This window comes from Festucalex cinctus, chromosome 15 (assembly GCF_051991245.1).
Source record: "Festucalex cinctus isolate MCC-2025b chromosome 15, RoL_Fcin_1.0, whole genome shotgun sequence".
NCBI classification, from domain to species: Eukaryota; Metazoa; Chordata; class Actinopteri; order Syngnathiformes; family Syngnathidae; genus Festucalex; species Festucalex cinctus.
This window is the reverse complement of record NC_135425.1, coordinates 20,233,226-20,254,749: the sequence shown is the minus strand read 5'-3', so window position 1 is coordinate 20,254,749 and position 21,524 is coordinate 20,233,226. Positions and strand designations below refer to the sequence as shown.

Sequence of the window (21,524 nt, the reverse complement as noted above, 5' to 3'; positions counted from 1 at the left end):
GTCTAATCCCCCCCCCCAAGTCAGGACAAAAACAGTTATGTGCTTTTTAAAAATATAGTTGTAAATGAATTATTTTACATTAGTTGAATTTTAAATATTTTGTGTTTGACAGTGTGGTAAAAAATATATGCAATTAACTCATTCACTGCCAGTCATTATAGAAAATTTTTACATTTCCAATACTCACGTGATATTACATTCAATAATTATATATAAACCGAATCTACCAAATAACAGAATAGACTCCCTACTTTTTGTCCCGTCCCGTTCTTTTATAATTGACAGCAGAAAAATGTAGGTTTGCCAAAATACAGCCATTTCTCCCATGGACTCTGAAACTGTGTTTATTTCCTATAAAATGGGGCAATGTCATCTACCGGTGGTTGGGCATCAGTAAAGTTGTTTCCAAGTTTGATATTTACAGTGGAGCATGCTCAGATTCGCCCCCATTTAGCACCGCTCTAAAAAAATACAATTGACAAGTATACTTGTCAAAGGCAGTGAATGAGTTAAAGATCATAACTTCACAGATTATACATTTAACATATACTTTATTCAACACTAAATCCCAATATGACATCATGCTTATTACAGGGCCATACTTTTGCTTTCCAATTTCATAATAAAAATACAACATAGATACATAAACAGACGCCATAGCAAAAAATAGAGATCATCATGGTCTTTGTTCATTTAGAGACATGTAAGTGGGTAATTGTGGTCCAATTCTTTGTGCTAATTACTGACAAATACACGCGCGCACACACTCACAGTGATAAATTAGAATTATCACAGTCACAAACGAGACACCTGAGGTCAATTTGCTGATATGCAAGAGACAATACAAATACACACAACCCAACAATTTTACACGCACACGGACATTATTGAAGACCAAGACGAGGCACGACGGGACTTGGCAGGAATGTGGACTGATCCGATCATCCATCTTAAAACATGTTCAGTCTGTATCATCCTGTGAGACAAAAAAAAAAAAAAAAAAAAAAAAAAAAGAGACCAGGTGTCATCGATCACATCCACTGGAAGTGTTTGTTTGAACGTGAATGTCGTCTCACCTCCGTGGTGTCGGTATCCACCGGTGACTCTGCCGCATCTTGCGCTGCGGCGTTGTCGTCGCTCTGGAAGACAAACGGAAAGACAAATTGGCACTCAGGACACTCAATTTCTCTAGTTTCGCTCAGCATAGCTTGATGAATCTCGCTTTGGCACAGAAAAGACCCTTTCCTCAAACTGTTCTTACCAAAAGTTGGAAGACGCCTGATTGAATACCTCTGCAAACATCTCATATTGATCCTTCAGTTTCCCCTCTGCTAGTTGCCTGTCAACGCGGTGTCGCTTTCGAAAGATAAACGGCCACGGCGTCTAAAGGATGACGCTCCGACTGTCAGTCTGTCCATCTGTCGCTCCGTCCCTGCCGCCAGCTCACATTCCAGGTGGTGTGTCGCATCCCCCGGGGTGTCGAGTCTGATTAAACGCCGCGTCTGTGCGCGTGTAATCTCGTTAAAGGACATTTGCAAGGACAAAAAGGACTCGTCACTTCTCGGGAATCTTCTCGCTTGATGGTGATGCATTGTGACTCCTTGAAGAGACGCGTCACCTCCAGACATGTTCGACACGTAACAAGTGTCAATGGTCAATTATGTTATTGATTTATTTGGAGGGGCGAAATCGTCCTCCTGACTGAGGAGCAATACGGCAAAGCAAACAACAGTAAAGATGACGACTAACGGCTCAAGGTCATGCGGCCATTTTGAGTGGATGTGCACAGGCACGAGATGGAGGATGAGTCAACAGAGATGTTAATCCGCCTCTAATGAGGACAGATTTGGGGAAGGTCCTTTTCTGTACCACAGTGCACAAAGCAAGGTCTATTATTACATTAAGACATGCTCAGAGGAGTTGGCTTTCCAAGAATTGAAGATTTCTTTCAATGTTGCAACGTGGCGTCTCAAAAAAAATAAAATAATAATAATAATAATAATAATAATAATAATGCCGATTACATTATCATAGTTACCATAGTAGCATTCTTAAAGCAATGTGTCACGTGACATGAAAATGTTGCTATTTTATGAAAATGATAAAGCAGTGTAGAATTTAAAAAAAAAACCCATCATTTTACACAAAAAAAGTTGAAAGGTTGAAATGTTCTAAGTCACATTTGCAAGAACATTCAATTATGACAAGGGGGAACTATTTTTACACAAAAATGTACAGTAATTTATGAAAATAACTTTTACTACATTTGAAAGTAAAGTCAATGCAATTTTACAGAAAAACATTTTAAAACAAAATGGAATTTCAAATTAATTCCAACATCACACCAGTCATGAGATTTCTTTAAGTTAGAATTTATGAAAATTATTTACATGCAAAAAAGGGGATGAGAATTCAGTCTACAGGACTGTCCCAGAAAATCTGAATATTGTGATAAAGTCCTTTATTTTCTGTAATGCAATTAAATAAGCAAAAATGACATACATTCTGGATTCATTACAAATCAACTGAAATATTGCAAGCCTTTTATTATTTTAATATTGCTGTTTATGGCTTACAGCTTAAGAAATTCTCAAGTATCCCATCTCATAATAGAATATTTCCTCAGACCAAGTAAAAAAAAAAAAAAAAAAAAAAGTGCCATAATCAGCAATACTAAAACAATAAAAAAAAAAGGCTTGCAATATTTAGTTGATTTGTAATGAATCCAGAATGTATGACATTTTTGCTTATTTAATTGCATTAGAGAAAATAAAGGACTTTATCACAATATTCTAATTTTCTGAGACAGTCCTGTAAATATGATTTGAATCAAGCTGTCATTTTACAAGAAAAATGTATTTTTCGGCAAAGCTTAAAAATATGAAATGAATTTAAAATATGACAAAGTAACAAGAACTTTGAGTAAACCAAGATTTGATTTGTTCCATGCTTGGTTTAACCAAGCAGATTTAGATTTGATTAAACCTTGGTGTACTTGTTGGTAGTTATGGCACAGCGCAAAATCTCAAATTTTAGGTCAGTCCGAGCAGGTGTTTGGGATCTACGGCCCGCCGAATATTGACTTTTTTGGGTAAAAAAAGATGTACATCTCACACAAAACAGGGAATCATTCAAACAGTAATTCAACAAATATTCCAAATCTTCAATCGTTTAGAAGATCGGTGCATATTTCGGTCACCTTTTGTTTTAATTTAACTTGAAATTGACCTTCCATCCATCCATCCATTTTCTTGTGGATCTTAACATTTTTTAATTTTATGTTACATGTTGATGAGGATCTGGATCAAATGTAGCTATCGGATTCTCTTTTCACCTTTTCACTGGAACTTTGACCTCGGCTGAGGTTAGCGCAACCTTGTTACATTACAGGTCGTCTTATATTCAAGTATTTGTTCTCACCGGTTTGGCGGGATCCTTCTTGGTCAATCCGGTGGCGGCGACAATGCTGCCTGCCCCCTCCACGGTTTTATGGGCCACGTTGGTCATCCCGGTAACCACTGCCCCGCCCACATGGCTCACCCCCTCCACCGTTTTACCTGCAACTGTCGGGGAAATGAAAAGAAAATAGGGCGTCACACACTTTCAATTGTTGTTCGGCTTTCACTTGCAGAACACACGACCACACCCTCTACTGTCTGTAGCCTTTATTCAATTAGCCACTTTGCAGATCCGGCACAGCTTGCTCTTCTTCACCTTTCTGTAAAAGGCGTTCCTTGCATTTAGCCTAACAACATGGACGGTGGAGCTCTTGGGGTTGCCTCATAGGAAGTCACCATGGGTGCCACTGCTTGTTTGTGACAGCCACGCTTTGCCCTCCCAGGGGGTCCGCGAATGGAAATATGGCACCTTGCTGCTCACCTTCATGCCAATTTGTGTCATGTTTATTGTCAGATCACTATAAATACCTGTTGTGGCTCCTTCCACTGTTTTGGTGCCTAAAAGTAGAAAAAAAGAATGATGGTTGAAATCTAACAAAATGTATATTTGTGAAACGTGAATAAATCATATTTTCAGAATAAAATTAGTAATAAGTAGATATTGATAGTAAACAAAATGATGTTTGTTTTCTTTAATTAGAATACTGCTAATATGAGTAGGAAATAAATGTAAACACTAATGTTATATAAAGTATGGATATAATGGTACAAAAAAGGGCTACATATTTTTTCAAAAGAAAGAAAAAACAAAGGCTGCAATACAAATAGTTTTTTTAAAGGATACAACAGCAAGTGATAATTTATTATAATTACACTATATTAAAAAGGAATATAATTATTAGTTACGTTGCTGCTACCATTAAGAAAACTTAATTTTAACTAAATAAGTTACAGTAAAAAAAAAAAAAAAAGAATATTTAAAATGGAAAACCTTTTTTTAAAGACACTTTTTGTAATTGAATAAGTATTGTAACAGGCCGTAAATACTACTGTTGCTCATAGTGAGAAATTACGTAAAATGTATTGACATTTTTTAGCTTGTGAAGATTAAAAGGAGCCAGTGTCGAAAATTTAATTAACTAGAATATTTAAAAAAATTAATAAATAAAATCTATACTAATGCCTGATCCTACTACCAATTATAACTAATGTTAAAATTAAATAACATGATCTAAAAATTGTCGGCTTCAATAGCGATAACTGGAACCTCTTTTGAGATCTTGAAGAGAAAAAAAAATCAAAATTAAATACACCTGGCCAGTTTAAAGCAGCAGGTGATCCTAATTAGTGCGACTGAAAGTGCGATGAATCAATTGAACGCCAATGAGTTGATCAATAAGCCGATAGTAATTGGGGACCCACCGACGTACTGGACCCCATCTATGGTCATTCCGGCCGCGGAACTCACTCCCTGCTTGGTCTTCGTCGCCGCCACAACCACTCCTTCCTTGGCTTTGTTCAGTCCTTTCTTCAACGCCTCCATTTTAGTCCTCTCGGGGCACTCGTTCTCTTTCTTTTTTGGAAACTAAATTAGAAAAGAAAAAGAGGCTCAATCAACCGCTGCCGAGATGTCACTTGAATTAAATGTGTGCTGAGCAGCGCACTCACTCTCAAACACGACGACGGCGCCCTACTTTTTACCGCGGATGTAGATCCTTACCACCTGTGGAAGCGTCGAATCGAATGGGATGGGGGAGACCTTTTTTTTCTTTTCTTTTTAAATTAAATTACATCTCTACTTAATACATGTAGTGGCCATAAAACCCATAATGTTATAATATGATTTACTAAATAACGCTTAGTATATGTTGTTATTTATTTTATTTTATTTTTTTAGTTTCGATGTCAGGCGAGGCGACTCACCTGTTGTGTGTCAACGTCCTCTCAGTTCCGGGTTGAATTCCCCCCGAAAAACCTGTTTGCCCACTCCAAAATTCACTCGACTCAGCACATACAGACACGCCTCTTTGACAGGCTGTGATGCTGAGAGGTTGCTTCACACGCGCGCGCGCTTGTACTGTAGTGTTTTGCATAGGCGCGTAGGTGCCGCAGCATCATCATCAGCCAATGGGATGTCAGCTTTATTGAGTTGAAATGAAAATACTCTAATGATCAATAGGTATCATAGTTGAGAGTGGATGCTGAATGGTTGATTTTCACAATGTAATTCCCGTAGATTGAACGGCAAATTCGGAAAATGTCACATAAGTAAAATAAATAAATAATGTAATGTCTTTGGATTTTTAAACTAAGCAGTTTGTCATCCATTCCAGTCATACTCATAATGGTGTGACGTGTAATACTTCTAATGGCCACTTGATGGAGCCAGAGTACATCAAACAAACGGATTCCTTCGTTCACATGCAGCATGCCTAAGTGCCAATACGTGATATAGGCTACTGGATGGTATATATGAGTAATATGTCATTTGTCATTGATAGGTATGTAATATGGTATGAAAGTAATCAAAAGTGATACAAGACAAAATGCCTTGAAATCACTTTAAACTTTAAAAATTTCTCTCCTTGTTTTTTTCCTTTGTTTTTCTTCTCTATCGCAATACTTCTGTTTTTCTTTATATTATCCTCAGTTTTGCTTGATTTTTTTTTATTACTATAATTCTGTTTTTGTTTTTTATGCTTATTTAAAAATTTCCTATCTATTTCTAATTATTTTCTTGTTTTTCCCATTTTCTTCTTCAATTGTTCCAGTATTTATTCTAATTTACCATTAGCTTAAATTTTCTCTCCTCCTTTGTCAGATATTTGTTTTTAAAAATAATTTCCTCACATTTTCATTACGTATTACTTCTACTTTTTGTCATTTTCCCCCATGCGTCGCTCGTTTTCTCTCTTTATCTTCTATATTTTGTATGCCTGGCTATAGTTCTTTGAAGCCAGCCAAAGGGGAATTCAAGTAAAAAAAATATTCTTTAAAATAAATGCACAATATGTGGCCAACTAGCCTAAACACTGTGTTCTGATCTGTTTGTGGAATATTAATTTAGCAGCAAGATCCACCCATTGTTATCCATCTGAGGGGGCTCACCTGTTTTCTGAATTTGGTCAGGTGACATTAACAAGCTGAGCCCTGAACAAATTTAATGTCATTTTTAGTCGACAGCAAGTGGCAAAATGGCTGTGTGAATGGTTGAATGTGATGCCTTGCAAAACGCCTTGAACGCCATATATGCCTCGTGTCAAAAACACTATATAAGTTCAGTCTATTGGAATGAAAAAATGGGAACATTTGATCACATCATGCGTTGTGGGCGCCATGGTAACCACCGGCTGCTTTTCATTGCAGGCCTGCTTGTACATCCACGTTTCTCACACTTTCTATTTTATTTCTCCACATTACCCAATTATTGCACATCTAAATGTAATGTCAGTCGTGGAACAATGTACACATGTGCCCTGGCCCCCAAAACGTCATCATTGACGTGACCAGATGAGGCGCTACATACAAACTCTGACAAGTGTGCGTGCGTGCGCGTTGTTGATGTTGGAAGTGTTCCAGGCATGCAGATGGCGCTGCTTTGTGTTTGCAGCTCGCGGCTGCACGCCTCGCGGCTCCCTGGCGGCCATGACTAAACCATGTGCACACTCGAACACGCAGACACACACGATTGTGCAGTCTTCAAGGGTTAGGAAGGACGCAGAAAAATGTCTGCGGGATGCCAGCACGCCACACGTTCTTTTGATGTTAGCCAAATGGATTCAAATTCACTTCATTCCATCAAAGATGTGAACGTAACCACCATGACGTCAACACGCGAGCTTGTTTTTTTCGTGCTTTCAGCCTTCGCGTCTGCTCCTTTTTGTTGTTTCTTATTTTGGTTGGTCTAAAAAGGGAGGAAGAAACATCAAATGGAAAGACAATATAACGTAGCATTCGAATGCTAATGCTAACTAGCCGGCTAACAGAACGTTTAGGAAGCAAAGTCAGATAAAAAGTGACTAAGCTGATTGACTGGCTGGATAAAGATTTAGCAAAAAGGCAATAATAGGAATTCTAAACATGCTACGGATAACTACATTAGAGTGAAAAAGATTTTTTATTAAAAAAAAAAAAAAGATAAAATAGTAGTACTAAATTGAAATCAGAATAATTATACTGAATTTAAAAATATAAATTTCAATCAAATAAAACACCAAATTGATAAAATTTAAATACTGTAATGTCTGCTTTGTATACTGATATACAAATGCGCAAAACGACAAATTATACTAATTTAGACGAAATAAAAATCCATGTATTTGAAAAAACATATACTAAATTTAAACAACAAATGTGCATCTGTGCCTTGTGATACAAGTGGCATGGCTTCTGAGTTTGTTTTTAGATACTGTCATCTGGACAATTATGTATTTATTTTTGCCTTGTCTTGGGAGCAAAAACTTGAGATACGAGCGCTGCAGGGTGGCAGTGAACTCATCTCAATTCACGTTCCAACACGAAGCAGCTCTGCTAGCTCCATGCTGTAGAGAGTGCAGCAACACATGTAGACAGACAATGTAGCAATTCTTACGGGCATATATTCTTTATCCTCTGCAAAAACAACCACAATTACTGCACCTGGTTCATTAGTTGTGAAACTATTGTTCATTTGTATCTTGCATGACTGCATTTTACTGCCCCCTGGTGGTCAAGTCACACACACCAGTCGAAGCCGCAATGAACTATTAATTAAGCACAGTGTTTAAATCTTTATTTTAAAAAAACACATCACAATTTAATGTTGTTGTTTTTGAGTTTTGGGCAGCTGAAACACATTCATAGCATTTCTATTCATTTCAATGAGGAAAGAGGATTTGAAAATTGAAATTTGTTACTAAATTTGATTTTAAATTTTCATCGGCAAAAGTGTCTTCAGCTCTTTTCACTTTAGGTCGAAGGCCGATCAGCAGTTGCTATGTTGCTCAACTGTAGTTGACATTGCAAACATGTCAGCCAGTAATGATTTGTGTTATGGAAAAAAATAGTCACACCAGCTGTGACCTCACTGAGGCGTGCAAATCAAAGCCGCCGTTTCTATTTATATCTCTGTCCCGTCATAAGAAGCAACCTGCTCTCACCTGTAGCACGCCCGCCACTACTATAGCAACAACAACAACAACAGGTCGAAGAAGCGCTGCAGGGAACCCTGTAGACTTCCTGGGAGTCCTCTGGCATGCCGCCTCACACTCAGGCCTGCTGTTTGTCTGACGGTTGCCGTGGCTACTGCAGAGGGAGGGGGGTGCCTTGGGGAGGGAATTCCCTTATCTTGCTGACACTGTCGAACCGGCGTCACAGTTCAAAGGGCTGCTCTGCAAGGAATGAAAAACGGTGAACACACCTTGAAGTGTTGCCCTCCATCCGGTGCGTGCGTCGCCATGGTGACCGGAGTGTTTGGCGCGTTGAGGGGCGTGGGAGTGCCAAGAATGCTCATAATGCTTTAAGCTCTGAGTCAGCACTTGACAGTTCATCAATGAGTTGCTTGTCATTTGCTGCACACTAGTGGTTCTCAATTATCACCTTAAAAAAAAACAACAACAAAAAACGCCTTACTATACACGGTCATTTAAAAAAAAAAAAAAAAAAATAAAAACGCCTTACTATACATGGTTGTTTTAAAAAAACAAAAAAACAAAAACAAAAACGCCATACTCTACATGGTTGTTAAAAAAAAAACAAAAAAAAAAAAACAAACGCCTTATTATACATGGTCTTTTTAAAGAAAACAAAAAAAAAAAACGCCATGCTATACATGGTCGTTTTTTTCTTCTTTCTTTTCTTTCTCTTAATTTTTACTTGCTATTTGTTTATGTTTATATGTTATGTTTACATGTTCAATAAACTTCAAACTTCAACTTTAACTTAAAAAAAACAACAAGCCTTTCTATACATGGTCGTTTTAAAAAACAAAACAAAAAACGCCTTAGTATACATGGTCGTTTTTTTTTTTTTTTTTTTAAACGCCATACTATACATGGTTGTTTTTAAAAAAAAAAAAAAAAAACGCCTTAGTATACATGGTCGTTTAAAAAAAAAAAAAAAAACGCCTTAGTATACATGGTCGTTTGAAAAAAAAAAAAAAACCGCCTTAGTATACATGGTCGTTTTTTTTTAAAAAACCCCGCCATACTATACATGGTCGTTTGAAAAAAAAAAAAAACGCCTTAGTATACATGGTCGTTTAAAAAAAAAACAAAAAACGCCATACTATACATGGTCGTTTGAAAAAAAAAAACGCCTTAGTATACATGGTCGTCTTTTAAAAAAAAACGCCATACTATACATGGTCGTTTGAAAAAAAAAAAAAAAAAAACCCGCCTTAGTATACATGGTCGTTTTTAAAAAAAAAAAACCCGCCATACTATACATGGTCGTTTAAAAAAACAAACAAAAAAAACGCCTTAGTATACATGGTCGTTTTAAAAAAAAAAAAATGCCATACTATACATGGTCGTTTAAAAAAAAAAAAAAAAAAAACGCCTTAGTATACATGGTCGTTTTTTTAAAAAAAAATGCCATACTATACATGGTCGTTTAAAAAAAAAAACAAAAAACGCCTTAGTATACATGGTCATTTAAAAAAAAACAAAAAACGGCATACTATACATGGTCGTTTGAAAAAAAAAAAAAAACGCCTTAGTATACATGGTCGTTTTTTAAAAAAACCCGCCATACTATACATGGTCGTTTGAAAAAAAAAAAAAAAAAAAAAAGACGCCTAAGTATACATGGTCATTTTTTTTTTTTAAAACGCCATACTATACATGGTCGTTTAAAAAAAAAAAAAAAAACGCCTTAGTATACATGGTCGTTTTTTTTAAAAAAAAAAAAAAACGTCATACTATACATGGTCGTTTGAAAAAAAAAACAAAAAAAAAAACGCCTTAGTATACATGGTCGTTTTAAAAAAAAAAAAAAAAACGCCATACTATACATGGTCGTTTGGAAAAAAAAAAAAAAAAAAAAAAAAAAAAATGCCTTAGTATACATGGTCGTTTTTTAAAAAAAAAAAACGCCATACTATACATGGTCGTTTGAAAAAAAAAAACAAAAAAAAAAAAAACGCCTTAGTATACATGGTCGTTTTTAAAAAAAACAACAACGCCATACTATACATAGATGTTTGAAAGTGGTTCTCAATTATCACCTTAAAAAAAAACAACAACAAAAAACGCCTTACTATACACGGTCATTTAAAAAAAAATAAAATAAAATAAAAACGCCTTACTATACATGGTCGTTTGAAAAAAAAAAAAAAAAAAAAAAAAAATGCCTTAGTATACATGGTCGTTTTTTAAAAAAGAAAAACGCCATACTATACATGGTCGTTTGAAAAAAAAAAAACAAAAAAAAAAAAAACGCCTTAGTATACATGGTCGTTTTTTAAAAAAAAACAACGCCATACTATACATAGATGTTTGAAAGTGGTTCTCAATTATCACCTTAAAAAAAAACAACAACAAAAAACGCCTTACTATACACGGTCATTTAAAAAAAATAAAAATAAAATAAAAACGCCTTACTATACATGGTTGTTTTAAAAACAAAAAAAAAACAAAAACGCCATACTCTACATGGTTGTTAAAAAAAAACAAAAAAAACAAACAAACGCCTTATTATACATGGTCTTTTTAAAGAAAAAAAAAAAAAAATGCCATGCTATACATGGTCGTTTTTTTCTTCTTTCTTTTCTTTCTCTTAATTTTTACTTGCTATTTGTTTATGTTTATATGTTATGTTTACATGTTCAATAAACTTCAAACTTCAACTTTAACTTAAAAAAAAAAACAAGCCTTTCTATACATGGTCGTTTTAAAAAACAAAACAAAAAACGCCTTCGTATACATGGTCGTTTTTTTTTTTTTTGTTGTTTTTTTTTTTCAAACGACCATGTATAGTATGGCGTTTTTTTTAAAAAAAAAACGACCATGTATACTAAGGCATTTTTTTTTTTTTTTTTTTTCAAACGACCATGTATACTAAGGCGTTTTTTTTTTGTTTTTTTTTTCAAACGACCATGTATAGTATGCCGGTTTTTTTTTTTTTTTCAAACGACCATGTATACTAAGGCGTTTTTTTTTTTTTTTTTTTTAAACGACCATGTATAGTATGGCGTTTTTAAAAAAAAAAATGACCATGTATACTTAGCCGTTTTTTTTTGGTTGTTTTTTTTTCAAACGACCATGTATAGTATGGCGGGTTTTTTTAAAAAACGACCATGTATACTAAGGCGTTTTTTTTTTTTTTTCAAACGACCATGTATAGTATGCCGTTTTTTTTTTTTTTTTTAAATGACCATGTATACTAAGGCGTTTTTTGTTTTTTTTTAAACGACCATGTATAGTATGGCATTTTTTTTTAAAAAAACGACCATGTATACTAAGGCGTTTTTTTTTTGTTTTTTTTTAAACGACCATGTATAGTAAGGCATTTTTTTTTAAAAAACGACCATGTATACTAAGGCGTTTTTTTTGTTTGTTTTTTTAAACGACCATGTATAGTATGGCGTTTTTTTTTTTTTTTTTAAAACGACCATGTATACTAAGGCGGGTTTTTTTTTTTTTTTTTTTCAAACGACCATGTATAGTATGGCGTTTTTTTTTAAAAGACGACCATGTATACTAAGGCGTTTTTTTTTTTTCAAACGACCATGTATAGTATGCCGTTTTTTTTTTTTTTTTTAAACGACCATGTATACTAAGGCGTTTTTTTTTTTTTTCAAACGACCATGTATAGTATGGCGTTTTAAAAAAAAACAAAAAAAAAACAACCATGTATACTAAGGCGGTTTTTTTTGTTTTTTTTTCAAACGACCATGTATAGTATGCCGTTTTAAAAAAAAAAACGACCATGTATACTAAGGCGTTTTTTTGTTTTGTTTTTTTTAACGACTATGTATAGTATGGCGTTTTTTTTTTTAAAAAACGACCATGGATACTAAGGCGTTTTTTTTTGTTTTTTTTTTAAACGACCATGTATAGTATGGCATTTAAAAAAACAAAAAAAACAAAAAACGACTATGTATACTAAGGCGTTTTTTTTTTTTTTTTCAAACGACCATGTATAGTATGGCATTTAAAAAAAAAAATAAAAAAAAACGACCATGTATACGAAGGCGTTTTTTTTTTTTTTTTTTTTTCAAACGACCATGTATAGTATGGCGGGGTTTTTAAAAAAAAACGACCATGTATACTAAGGCGTTTTTTTTTTTTTTTTCAAACGACCATGTATACTAAGGCGTTTTTTTTTTTTTTTTTTTTAAACAACCATGTATAGTATGGCGTTTAAAAAAAAAAAAAAAACCCGCCATACTATACATGGTCGTTTAAAAAAACAAACAAAAAAAACGCCTTAGTATACATGGTCGTTTTTTAAAAAAAAATGCCTTACTATACATGGTCGTTTAAAAAAAAACAAAAAAAAAACGCCTTAGTATACATGGTCGTTTTTTTAAAAAAAAATGCCATACTATACATGGTCGTTTAAAAAAAAACAAAAAACGCCTTAGTATACATGGTCATTTAAAAAAAAAAAAAAAAACGGCATACTATACATGGTCGTTTGAAAAAAAAAAAAAAAACGCCTTAGTATACATGGTCGTTTTTTAAAAAAACCCGTCATACTATACATGGTCGTTTAAAAAAAACAAAAAAAAAACGCCTTAGTATACATGGTCGTTTGAAAAAAAAAAAAAAAACGGCATACTATACATGGTCGTTTGAAAAAAAAAACAAAAAAAAAACGCCTTAGTATACATGGTCGTTTGAAAAAAAAAAAAAAAAAAAAATGCCTTAGTATACATGGTCGTTTTTTTTTTAAAAAAAACGCCATACTATACATGGTCGTTTGAAAAAAAAAAAAAAAAAAAAAAAAACGCCTTAGTATACATGGTCGTTTTTAAAAAAACAACAACGCCATACTATACATGGATGTTTGAAAAAAAAACAAAAAATAAAACGCCTTAGTATACATGGTCGTTTTTTTTTTAAAAAAACGCCATACTATACATGGTCGTTTAAAAAAAAACAAAAAAAAAACGCCTTAGTATACATGGTCGTTTAAAAAAAAAAAAAAATGCCATACTATACATGGTCGTTTAAAAAAAAAACAAAAAAAACGCCTTAGTATACATGGTCGTTTTTTTTTAAAAAAAAAAACACCATACTATACATGGTCGTTTAAAAAAACAAAAAAACAAAAAAACGCCTGAGTATACATGGTCGTTTAAAAAAAAAAAAAAAACGCCATACTATACATGGTCGTTTGAAAAATATAACAAAAAAAACAAAAACGCCTTAGTATACATGGTCGTTTTTAAAAAAAAAAACGGCATACTATACATGGTCGTTTGAAAAAAATACAAAAAAATACGCCTTAGTATACATGGTCGTTTTTTTTTATAAAAAAAAAAACGCCATACTATACATGGTCGTTTGAAAAAAAAACAAAAAAACAAAAAAAAAAACGCCTTAGTATACATGGTCGTTTTAAAAAAAACCAAAAAAAAAACCGCCATACTATATACATGGTCGTTTGAAAAAAAAAAAAAAAACGCCTTAGTATACATGGTCGTTTTTAAAAAAAAAAACGGAATACTATACATGGTCGTTTGAAAAAAAAGACAAAAAAAAAACGCCTTAGTATACATGGTCGTTTTTTTTTTAAAAAAAACGCCATACCATAGATGGTCGTTTTTTTTGTCGAAAAAAAAAAGCCTTACTATACATGGTCGTTTTTTGTCAGAAAAAAAAGCCTTACTATACATGGTCGTTTTTTTGTCGAAAAAAAAAAAGCCTTACTATACATGGTCGTTTTTTGTCAGAAAAAAAAAAAGCCTTACTATACATGGTCGTTTGAAAAAACAACAACAACAAAAAAAAAACGCCTTAGTATACATGGTCGTTTTTTTTTAAAAAAACCCGCCATACTATACATGGTCGTTTAAAAAAAAAAAAAAAAAAAAAAACGCCTTAGTATACATGGTCGTTTTAAAAAAAAAAAAAAATGCCATACTATACATGGTCGTTTAAAAAAAAAACCAAAAAAACGCCTTAGTATACATGGTCGTTTAAAAAAAAAAAAAACGCCATACTATACATGGTCGTTTGAAAAAAAAAACAAAAAAATACGCCTTAGTATACATGGTCGTTTTTTTTTTTTTTAAAACGGCATACTATACATGGTCGTTTGAAAGAAAAAAAAAAAAAAAAACGCCTTAGTATACATGGTCGTTTTTTTTTTTTTTTTTAAATGCCATACTATACATGGTCGTTTAAAAAAAAAAAAAAAACGCCTTAGTATACATGGTCGTTTTTTTAAAAAAAAAACCGCCATACTATAGATGGTCGTTTTTTTTGTCGAAAAAAAAAAGCCTTACTATACATGGTCGTTTTTTGTCAGAAAAAAAAGCCTTACGACACATGGTCGTTTTTTTGTCGAAAAAAAAAAAGCCTTACTATACATGGTCGTTTTTTGTCAGAAAAAAAAAAAGCCTTACTATACATGGTCGTTTTTTTGTCGAAAAAAAAAAGCCTTACTATACATGGTCGTTTTTGTGTCGGAAAAAAAAAGCCTTACTATAAATGGTCGTTTTTTTTGTCGGAAAAAAAAGCCTTACTATACATGGTCTTTTTTTGTCAGAAAAAAAAAGCCTTACTATACATGGTCGTTTTTTTGTCAGAAAAAAAACCCTTACTATACATGGTCGTTTTTTTGTCGAAAAAAAAAAAAGCCTTACTATACATGGTCGTTTTTTGTCAGAAAAAAAAAGCCTTACTATACATGGTCGGTTTTTTGTCAGAAAAAAAAGCCTTACTATACATGGTCGTTTTTTTGTCAGAAAAAAAAAAGCCTTACTATACATGGTCGTTTTTTTTGTCAGAAAAAAAAGCCTTACTATACATGGTCGTTTTTTTGTCAGAAAAAAAAGCCTTACTATACATGGTCGTTTTTTTGTCGGAAAAAACAGCCTTACTATACATGGTCGTTTTTTTGTCAGAAAAAAAAGCCTTACTATACATGGTCGTTTTTTTGTCAGAAAAAAAAGCCTTACTATACATGGTCATTTTTTTTTGTCAGAAAAAAAAAGCCTTACTATACATGGTCATTTTTTTTTTGTCAGAGAAAAAAAGCCTTACTATACATGGTCAATTTTTTTTGTCAGAAAAACAAGCCTTACTATATACATGGTCGTTTTTTTGTCAGAAAAAAAAGCCTTACTATACATGGTCGTTTTTTGTCGGAAAAAAAAGCCTTACTATACATGGTCTTTTTTTGTCAGAAAAAAAAAGCCTTACTATACATGGTCGTTTTTTTGTCAGAAAAAAACCCCTTACTATACATGGTCGTTTTTTTGTCGAAAAAAAAAAAAGCCTTACTATACATGGTCGTTTTTTGTCAGAAAAAAAAGACTTACTATATATGGTCGTTATTTTTGTCAGAAAAAAAAAGCCTTACTATACATGGTCGGTTTTTTGTCAGAAAAAAAAGCCTTACTATACGTGGTCGTTTTTTTGTCAGAAAAAAAAAAGCCTTACTATACATGGTCGTTTTTTTTGTCAGAAAAAAAAGCCTTACTATACATGGTCGTTTTTTTGTCGGAAAAAACAGCCTTACTATACATGGTCGTTTTTTTGTCAGAAAAAAAAGCCTTACTATACATGGTCGTTTTTTTGTCAGAAAAAAAAATCCTTACTATACATGGTCATTTTTTTTTGTCAGAAAAAAAAAGCCTTACTATACATGGTCATTTTTTTTTGTCAGAAAAACAAGCCTTACTATACATGGTCGTTTTTTTGTCAGAAAAAAAAGCCTTACTATACATGGTCGTTTTTTGTCGGAAAAAAAAGCCTTACTATACATGGTCGTTTTTTCATCTGAAAAAAAGCCTTACTATACATGGTCGTTTTTTTGTCGAAAAGAAAAGCCTTACTATACATGTTTTTTTTTTTTGTCAGAAAAAAAAGCCTTACCATACATGGTCGTTTTTTCGTCGGAAAAAAAAGCCTTACTATACATGGTCGTTTTTTTTGTCAGAAAAAAAAGCCTTTCTATACATGGTCGTTTTTTTTTGTCGGAAAAAAAAGCCTTACTATACATGGTCGTTTTTTTGTCAGAAAAAAAAGCCTTACTATACATGGTCGTTTTTTGTCAGAAAAAAAAGCCTTACTATACATGGTCGTTTTTTTTGTCAGAAAAAAAAGCCTTACTATACATGGTCGTTTTTTGGTCAAAAAAAAAAAGCCTTACTATACATGGTCGTTTTTTTGTCAGAAAAAAAAGCCTTACTATACATGGTCGTTTTTTGTCGGAAAAAAAAGCCTTACTATACATGGTCGTTTTTTCATCTGAAAAAAAGCCTTACTATACATGGTCGTTTTTTTGTCAGAAAAAAAAAGCCTTACTATACATGGTCATTTTTTTTTGTCAGAAAAACAAGCCTTACTATACATGGTCGCTTTTTTGTCAGAAAAAAAAGCCTTACTATACATGGTCGTTTTTTGTCGGAAAAAAAAGCCTTACTATACATGGTCGTTTTTTCATCTGAAAAAAAGCCTTACTATACATGGTCGTTTTTTTGTCGGAAAAAAAAGCCTTACTATACATGGTCGTTTTTTGTCAGAAAAAAAAAAAAGCCTTACTATACATGGTCGTTTTTTTGTCGAAAAAAAAAGCCTTACTATACATGGTCGTTTTTTTGTCAGAAAAAAAAAGCCTTACTATATATGGTCGTTATTTTTGTCAGAAAAAAAAAGCCTTATTATACATGGTCGGTTTTTTGTCAGAAAAAAAAGCCTTACTATACATGGTCATTTTTTTTTTTAAAAACGCCATACTATACATGGTCGTTTAAAAAAAAAAAAAAAAAAACGCCTTAGTATACATGGTCGTTTGAAAAAAAAACAAAAAACGGCATACTATACATGGTCGTTTGAAAAAACAAAAACAAAAAAAACGCCTTAGTATACATGGTCGTTTGAAAAAAAAAAAAAAAAAAAAATGCCTTAGTATACATGGTCGTTTTTTTTTTTAAAAAAACGCCATACTATACATGGTCGTTTGAAAAAAAAAAACAAAAACAAAAAAACGCCTTAGTATACATGGTCGTTTTTAAAAAAAAAACAACGCCATACTATACATGGATGTTTGAAAAAAAAAAAATAAATAAAACGCCTTAGTATACATGGTCGTTTTTTTTAAAAAAAAACGCCATACTATACATGGTCGTTTAAAAAAAAACAAAAAAAAAACGCCTTAGTATACATGGTCGTTTTTAAAAAAAAAAAATGCCATACTATACATGGTCGTTTAAAAAAAAAAAAAAAAAAACGCCTTAGTATACATGGTCGTTTTTAAAAAAAAAAAAAACACCATACTATACATGGTCGTTTAAAAAAACAAAAAAACAAAAAAACGCCTGAGTATATACATGGTCGTTTAAAAAAAAAAAAAAAACGCCATACTATACATGGTCGTTTGAAAAATATAACAAAAAAAACAAAAACGCCTTAGTATACATGGTCGTTTTTAAAAAAAAAAACGGCATACTATACATGGTCGTTTGAAAAAAATACAAAAAAATACGCCTTAGTATACATGGTCGTTTTTTTTTATAAAAAAAAAAACGCCATACTATACATGGTCGTTTGAAAAAAAAACAAAAAAAAAACAAAAAAAACGCCTTAGTATACATGGTCGTTTTAAAAAAAAACAAAAAAAAAAACGGCATACTATATACATGGTCGTTTTAAAAAAAAAAAAAAACGCCTTAGTATACATGGTCGTTTTTAAAAAAAAAAAACGGAATACTATACATGGTCGTTTGAAAAACAAAACAAAAAAAAAAACGCCTTAGTATACATGGTCGTTTTTTTTTAAAAAAAAACGCCATACCATAGATGGTCGTTTTTTTTGTCGAAAAAAAAAAGCCTTACTATACATGGTCGTTTTTTGTCAGAAAAAAAAGCCTTACTATACATGGTCGTTTTTTTGTCGAAAAAAAAAAAGCCTTACTATACATGGTCGTTTTTTGTCAGAAAAAAAAAAAGCCTTACTATACATGGTCGTTTGAAAAAACAACAACAACAAAAAAAAAACGCCTTAGTATACATGGTCGTTTTTTTTTAAAAAAACCCGCCATACTATACATGGTCGTTTAAAAAAAAAAAACAAAAAAAAAAACGCCTTAGTATACATGGTCGTTTTTTTAAAAAAAAAAAAATGCCATACTATACATGGTCGTTTAAAAAAAAAAACAAAAAAACGCCTTAGTATACATGGTCGTTTAAAAAAAAAAAAAACGCCATACTATACATGGTCGTTTGAAAAAAAAAAAAAAAAAAATACGCCTTAGTATACATGGTCGTTTTTTTTTTTAAAAAAACGGCATACTATACATGGTCGTTTGAAAGAAAAAAAAAAAAAACGCCTTAGTATACATGGTCGTTTTTTTTTTTTTTTTTAAATGCCATACTATACATGGTCGTTTAAAAAAAAAAAAAAAAACGCCTTAGTATACATGGTCGTTTTAAAAAAAAAAAAAACGCCATACTATAGATGGTCGTTTTTTTTGTCGAAAAAAAAAAGCCTTACTATACATGGTCGTTTTTTGTCAGAAAAAAAAGCCTTACTATACATGGTCATTTTTTTGTCGGAAAAAAAAAAGCCTTACTATACATGGTCGTTTTTTGTCAGAAAAAAAAGCCTTACTATACATGGTCGTTTTTTGTCAGAAAAAAAAGCCTTACTATACATGGTCGTTTTTTTTGTCAGAAAAAAAAGCCTTACTATACATGGTCGTTTTTTGGTCAAAAAAAAAAAGCCTTACTATACATGGTCGTTTTTTTGTCAGAAAAAAAAGCCTTACTATACATGGTCGTTTTTTGTCGGAAAAAAAAGCCTTACTATACATGGTCGTTTTTTCATCTGAAAAAAAGCCTTACTATACATGGTCGTTTTTTTGTCAGAAAAAAAAAGCCTTACTATACATGGTCATTTTTTTTTGTCAGAAAAACAAGCCTTACTATACATGGTCGTTTTTTTGTCAGAAAAAAAAGCCTTACTATACATGGTCGTTTTTTGTCGGAAAAAAAAGCCTTACTATACATGGTCGTTTTTTCATCTGAAAAAAAGCCTTACTATACATGGTCGTTTTTTTGTCGGAAAAAAAAGCCTTACTATACATGGTCGTTTTTTGTCAGAAAAAAAAAAAGCCTTACTATACATGGTCGTTTTTTTGTCGAAAAAAAAAGCCTTACTATACATGGTCGTTATTTTTGTCAGAAAAAAAAGCCTTACTATACATGGTCGTTTTTTGTCGGAAAAAAAAGCCTTACTATACATGGTCTTTTTTTGTCAGAAAAAAAAAGCCTTACTATACATGGTCGTTTTTTTGTCAGAAAAAAACCCCTTACTATACATGGTCGTTTTTTTGTCGAAAAAAAAAAAAGCCTTACTATACATGGTCGTTTTTTGTCAGAAAAAAAAGACTTACTATATATGGTCGTTATTTTTGTCAGAAAAAAAAAGCCTTACTATACATGGTCGGTTTTTTGTCAGAAAAAAAAGCCTTACTATACATGGTCGTTTGAAAAATATAACAAAAAAAACAAAAACGCCTTAGTATACATGGTCGTTTTTAAAAAAAAAAACGGCATACTATACATGGTCGTTTGAAAAAAATACAAAAAAATACGCCTTAGTATACATGGTCGTTTTTTTTTATAAAAAAAAAAACGCCATACTATACATGGTCGTTTGAAAAAAAAACAAAAAAAAAACAAAAAAAACGCCTTAGTATACATGGTCGTTTTAAAAAAAAACAAAAAAAAAAACGGCATACTATATACATGGTCGTTTTAAAAAAAAAAAAAAACGCCTTAGTATACATGGTCGTTTTTAAAAAAAAAAAACGGAATACTATACATGGTCGTTTGAAAAACAAAACAAAAAAAAAAACGCCTTAGTATACATGGTCGTTTTTTTTTAAAAAAAAACGCCATACCATAGATGGTCGTTTTTTTTGTCGAAAAAAAAAAGCCTTACTATACATGGTCGTTTTTTGTCAGAAAAAAAAGCCTTACTATACATGGTCGTTTTTTTGTCGAAAAAAAAAAAGCCTTACTATACATGGTCGTTTTTTGTCAGAAAAAAAAAAAGCCTTACTATACATGGTCGTTTGAAAAAACAACAACAACAAAAAAAAAACGCCTTAGTATACATGGTCGTTTTTTTTTAAAAAAACCCGCCATACTATACATGGTCGTTTAAAAAAAAAAAACAAAAAAAAAAACGCCTTAGTATACATGGTCGTTTTTTTAAAAAAAAAAAAATGCCATACTATACATGGTCGTTTAAAAAAAAAAACAAAAAAACGCCTTAGTATACATGGTCGTTTAAAAAAAAAAAAAACGCCATACTATACATGGTCGTTTGAAAAAAAAAAAAAAAAAAATACGCCTTAGTATACATGGTCGTTTTTTTTTTTAAAAAAACGGCATACTATACATGGTCGTTTGAAAGAAAAAAAAAAAAAACGCCTTAGTATACATGGTCGTTTTTTTTTTTTTTTTTAAATGCCATACTATACATGGTCGTTTAAAAAAAAAAAAAAAAACGCCTTAGTATACATGGTCGTTTTAAAAAAAAAAAAAACGCCATACTATAGATGGTCGTTTTTTTTGTCGAAAAAAAAAAGCCTTACTATACATGGTCGTTTTTTGTCAGAAAAAAAAGCCTTACTATACATGGTCATTTTTTTGTCGGAAAAAAAAAAGCCTTACTATACATGGTCGTTTTTTGTCAGAAAAAAAAGCCTTACTATACATGGTCGTTTTTTGTCAGAAAAAAAAGCCTTACTATACATGGTCGTTTTTTTTGTCAGAAAAAAAAGCCTTACTATACATGGTCGTTTTTTGGTCAAAAAAAAAAAGCCTTACTATACATGGTCGTTTTTTTGTCAGAAAAAAAAGCCTTACTATACATGGTCGTTTTTTGTCGGAAAAAAAAGCCTTACTATACATGGTCGTTTTTTCATCTGAAAAAAAGCCTTACTATACATGGTCGTTTTTT

The 21,524-nt window shown here is 32.1% G+C and overlaps 1 protein-coding gene across 4 annotated transcripts; it reads right to left on the bottom strand.

Annotated features, from left to right (window-relative positions):
* Positions 1–531: 531 nt before the first annotated feature.
* On the bottom strand, positions 532–8,680 carry LOC144002864 (uncharacterized). 4 transcript variants are annotated; one of them, XM_077498497.1, is made up of 7 exons: positions 5,322–5,399; positions 5,067–5,121; positions 4,821–4,983; positions 3,927–3,956; positions 3,421–3,563; positions 1,077–1,139; positions 532–976 (listed from the first exon to the last, which is right to left on the bottom strand). In XM_077498497.1, the coding sequence occupies exons 3-7, from the start codon at positions 4,939–4,941 to the stop codon at positions 962–964; spliced, it is 372 nt and encodes a 123-aa protein (XP_077354623.1). In that variant the 5' UTR covers positions 4,942–4,983; positions 5,067–5,121; positions 5,322–5,399; the 3' UTR covers positions 532–961. The 4 variants fall into 4 exon arrangements, with proteins under 4 accessions (XP_077354623.1, XP_077354626.1, XP_077354625.1 ...); XM_077498500.1 differs by lacking the exons at positions 5,067–5,121; positions 5,322–5,399 and adding an exon at positions 8,537–8,680; XM_077498499.1 differs by lacking the exon at positions 5,067–5,121 and having other exon boundaries at positions 5,322–5,486.
* Between the last annotated feature and the right edge of the window lie 12,844 nt (positions 8,681–21,524).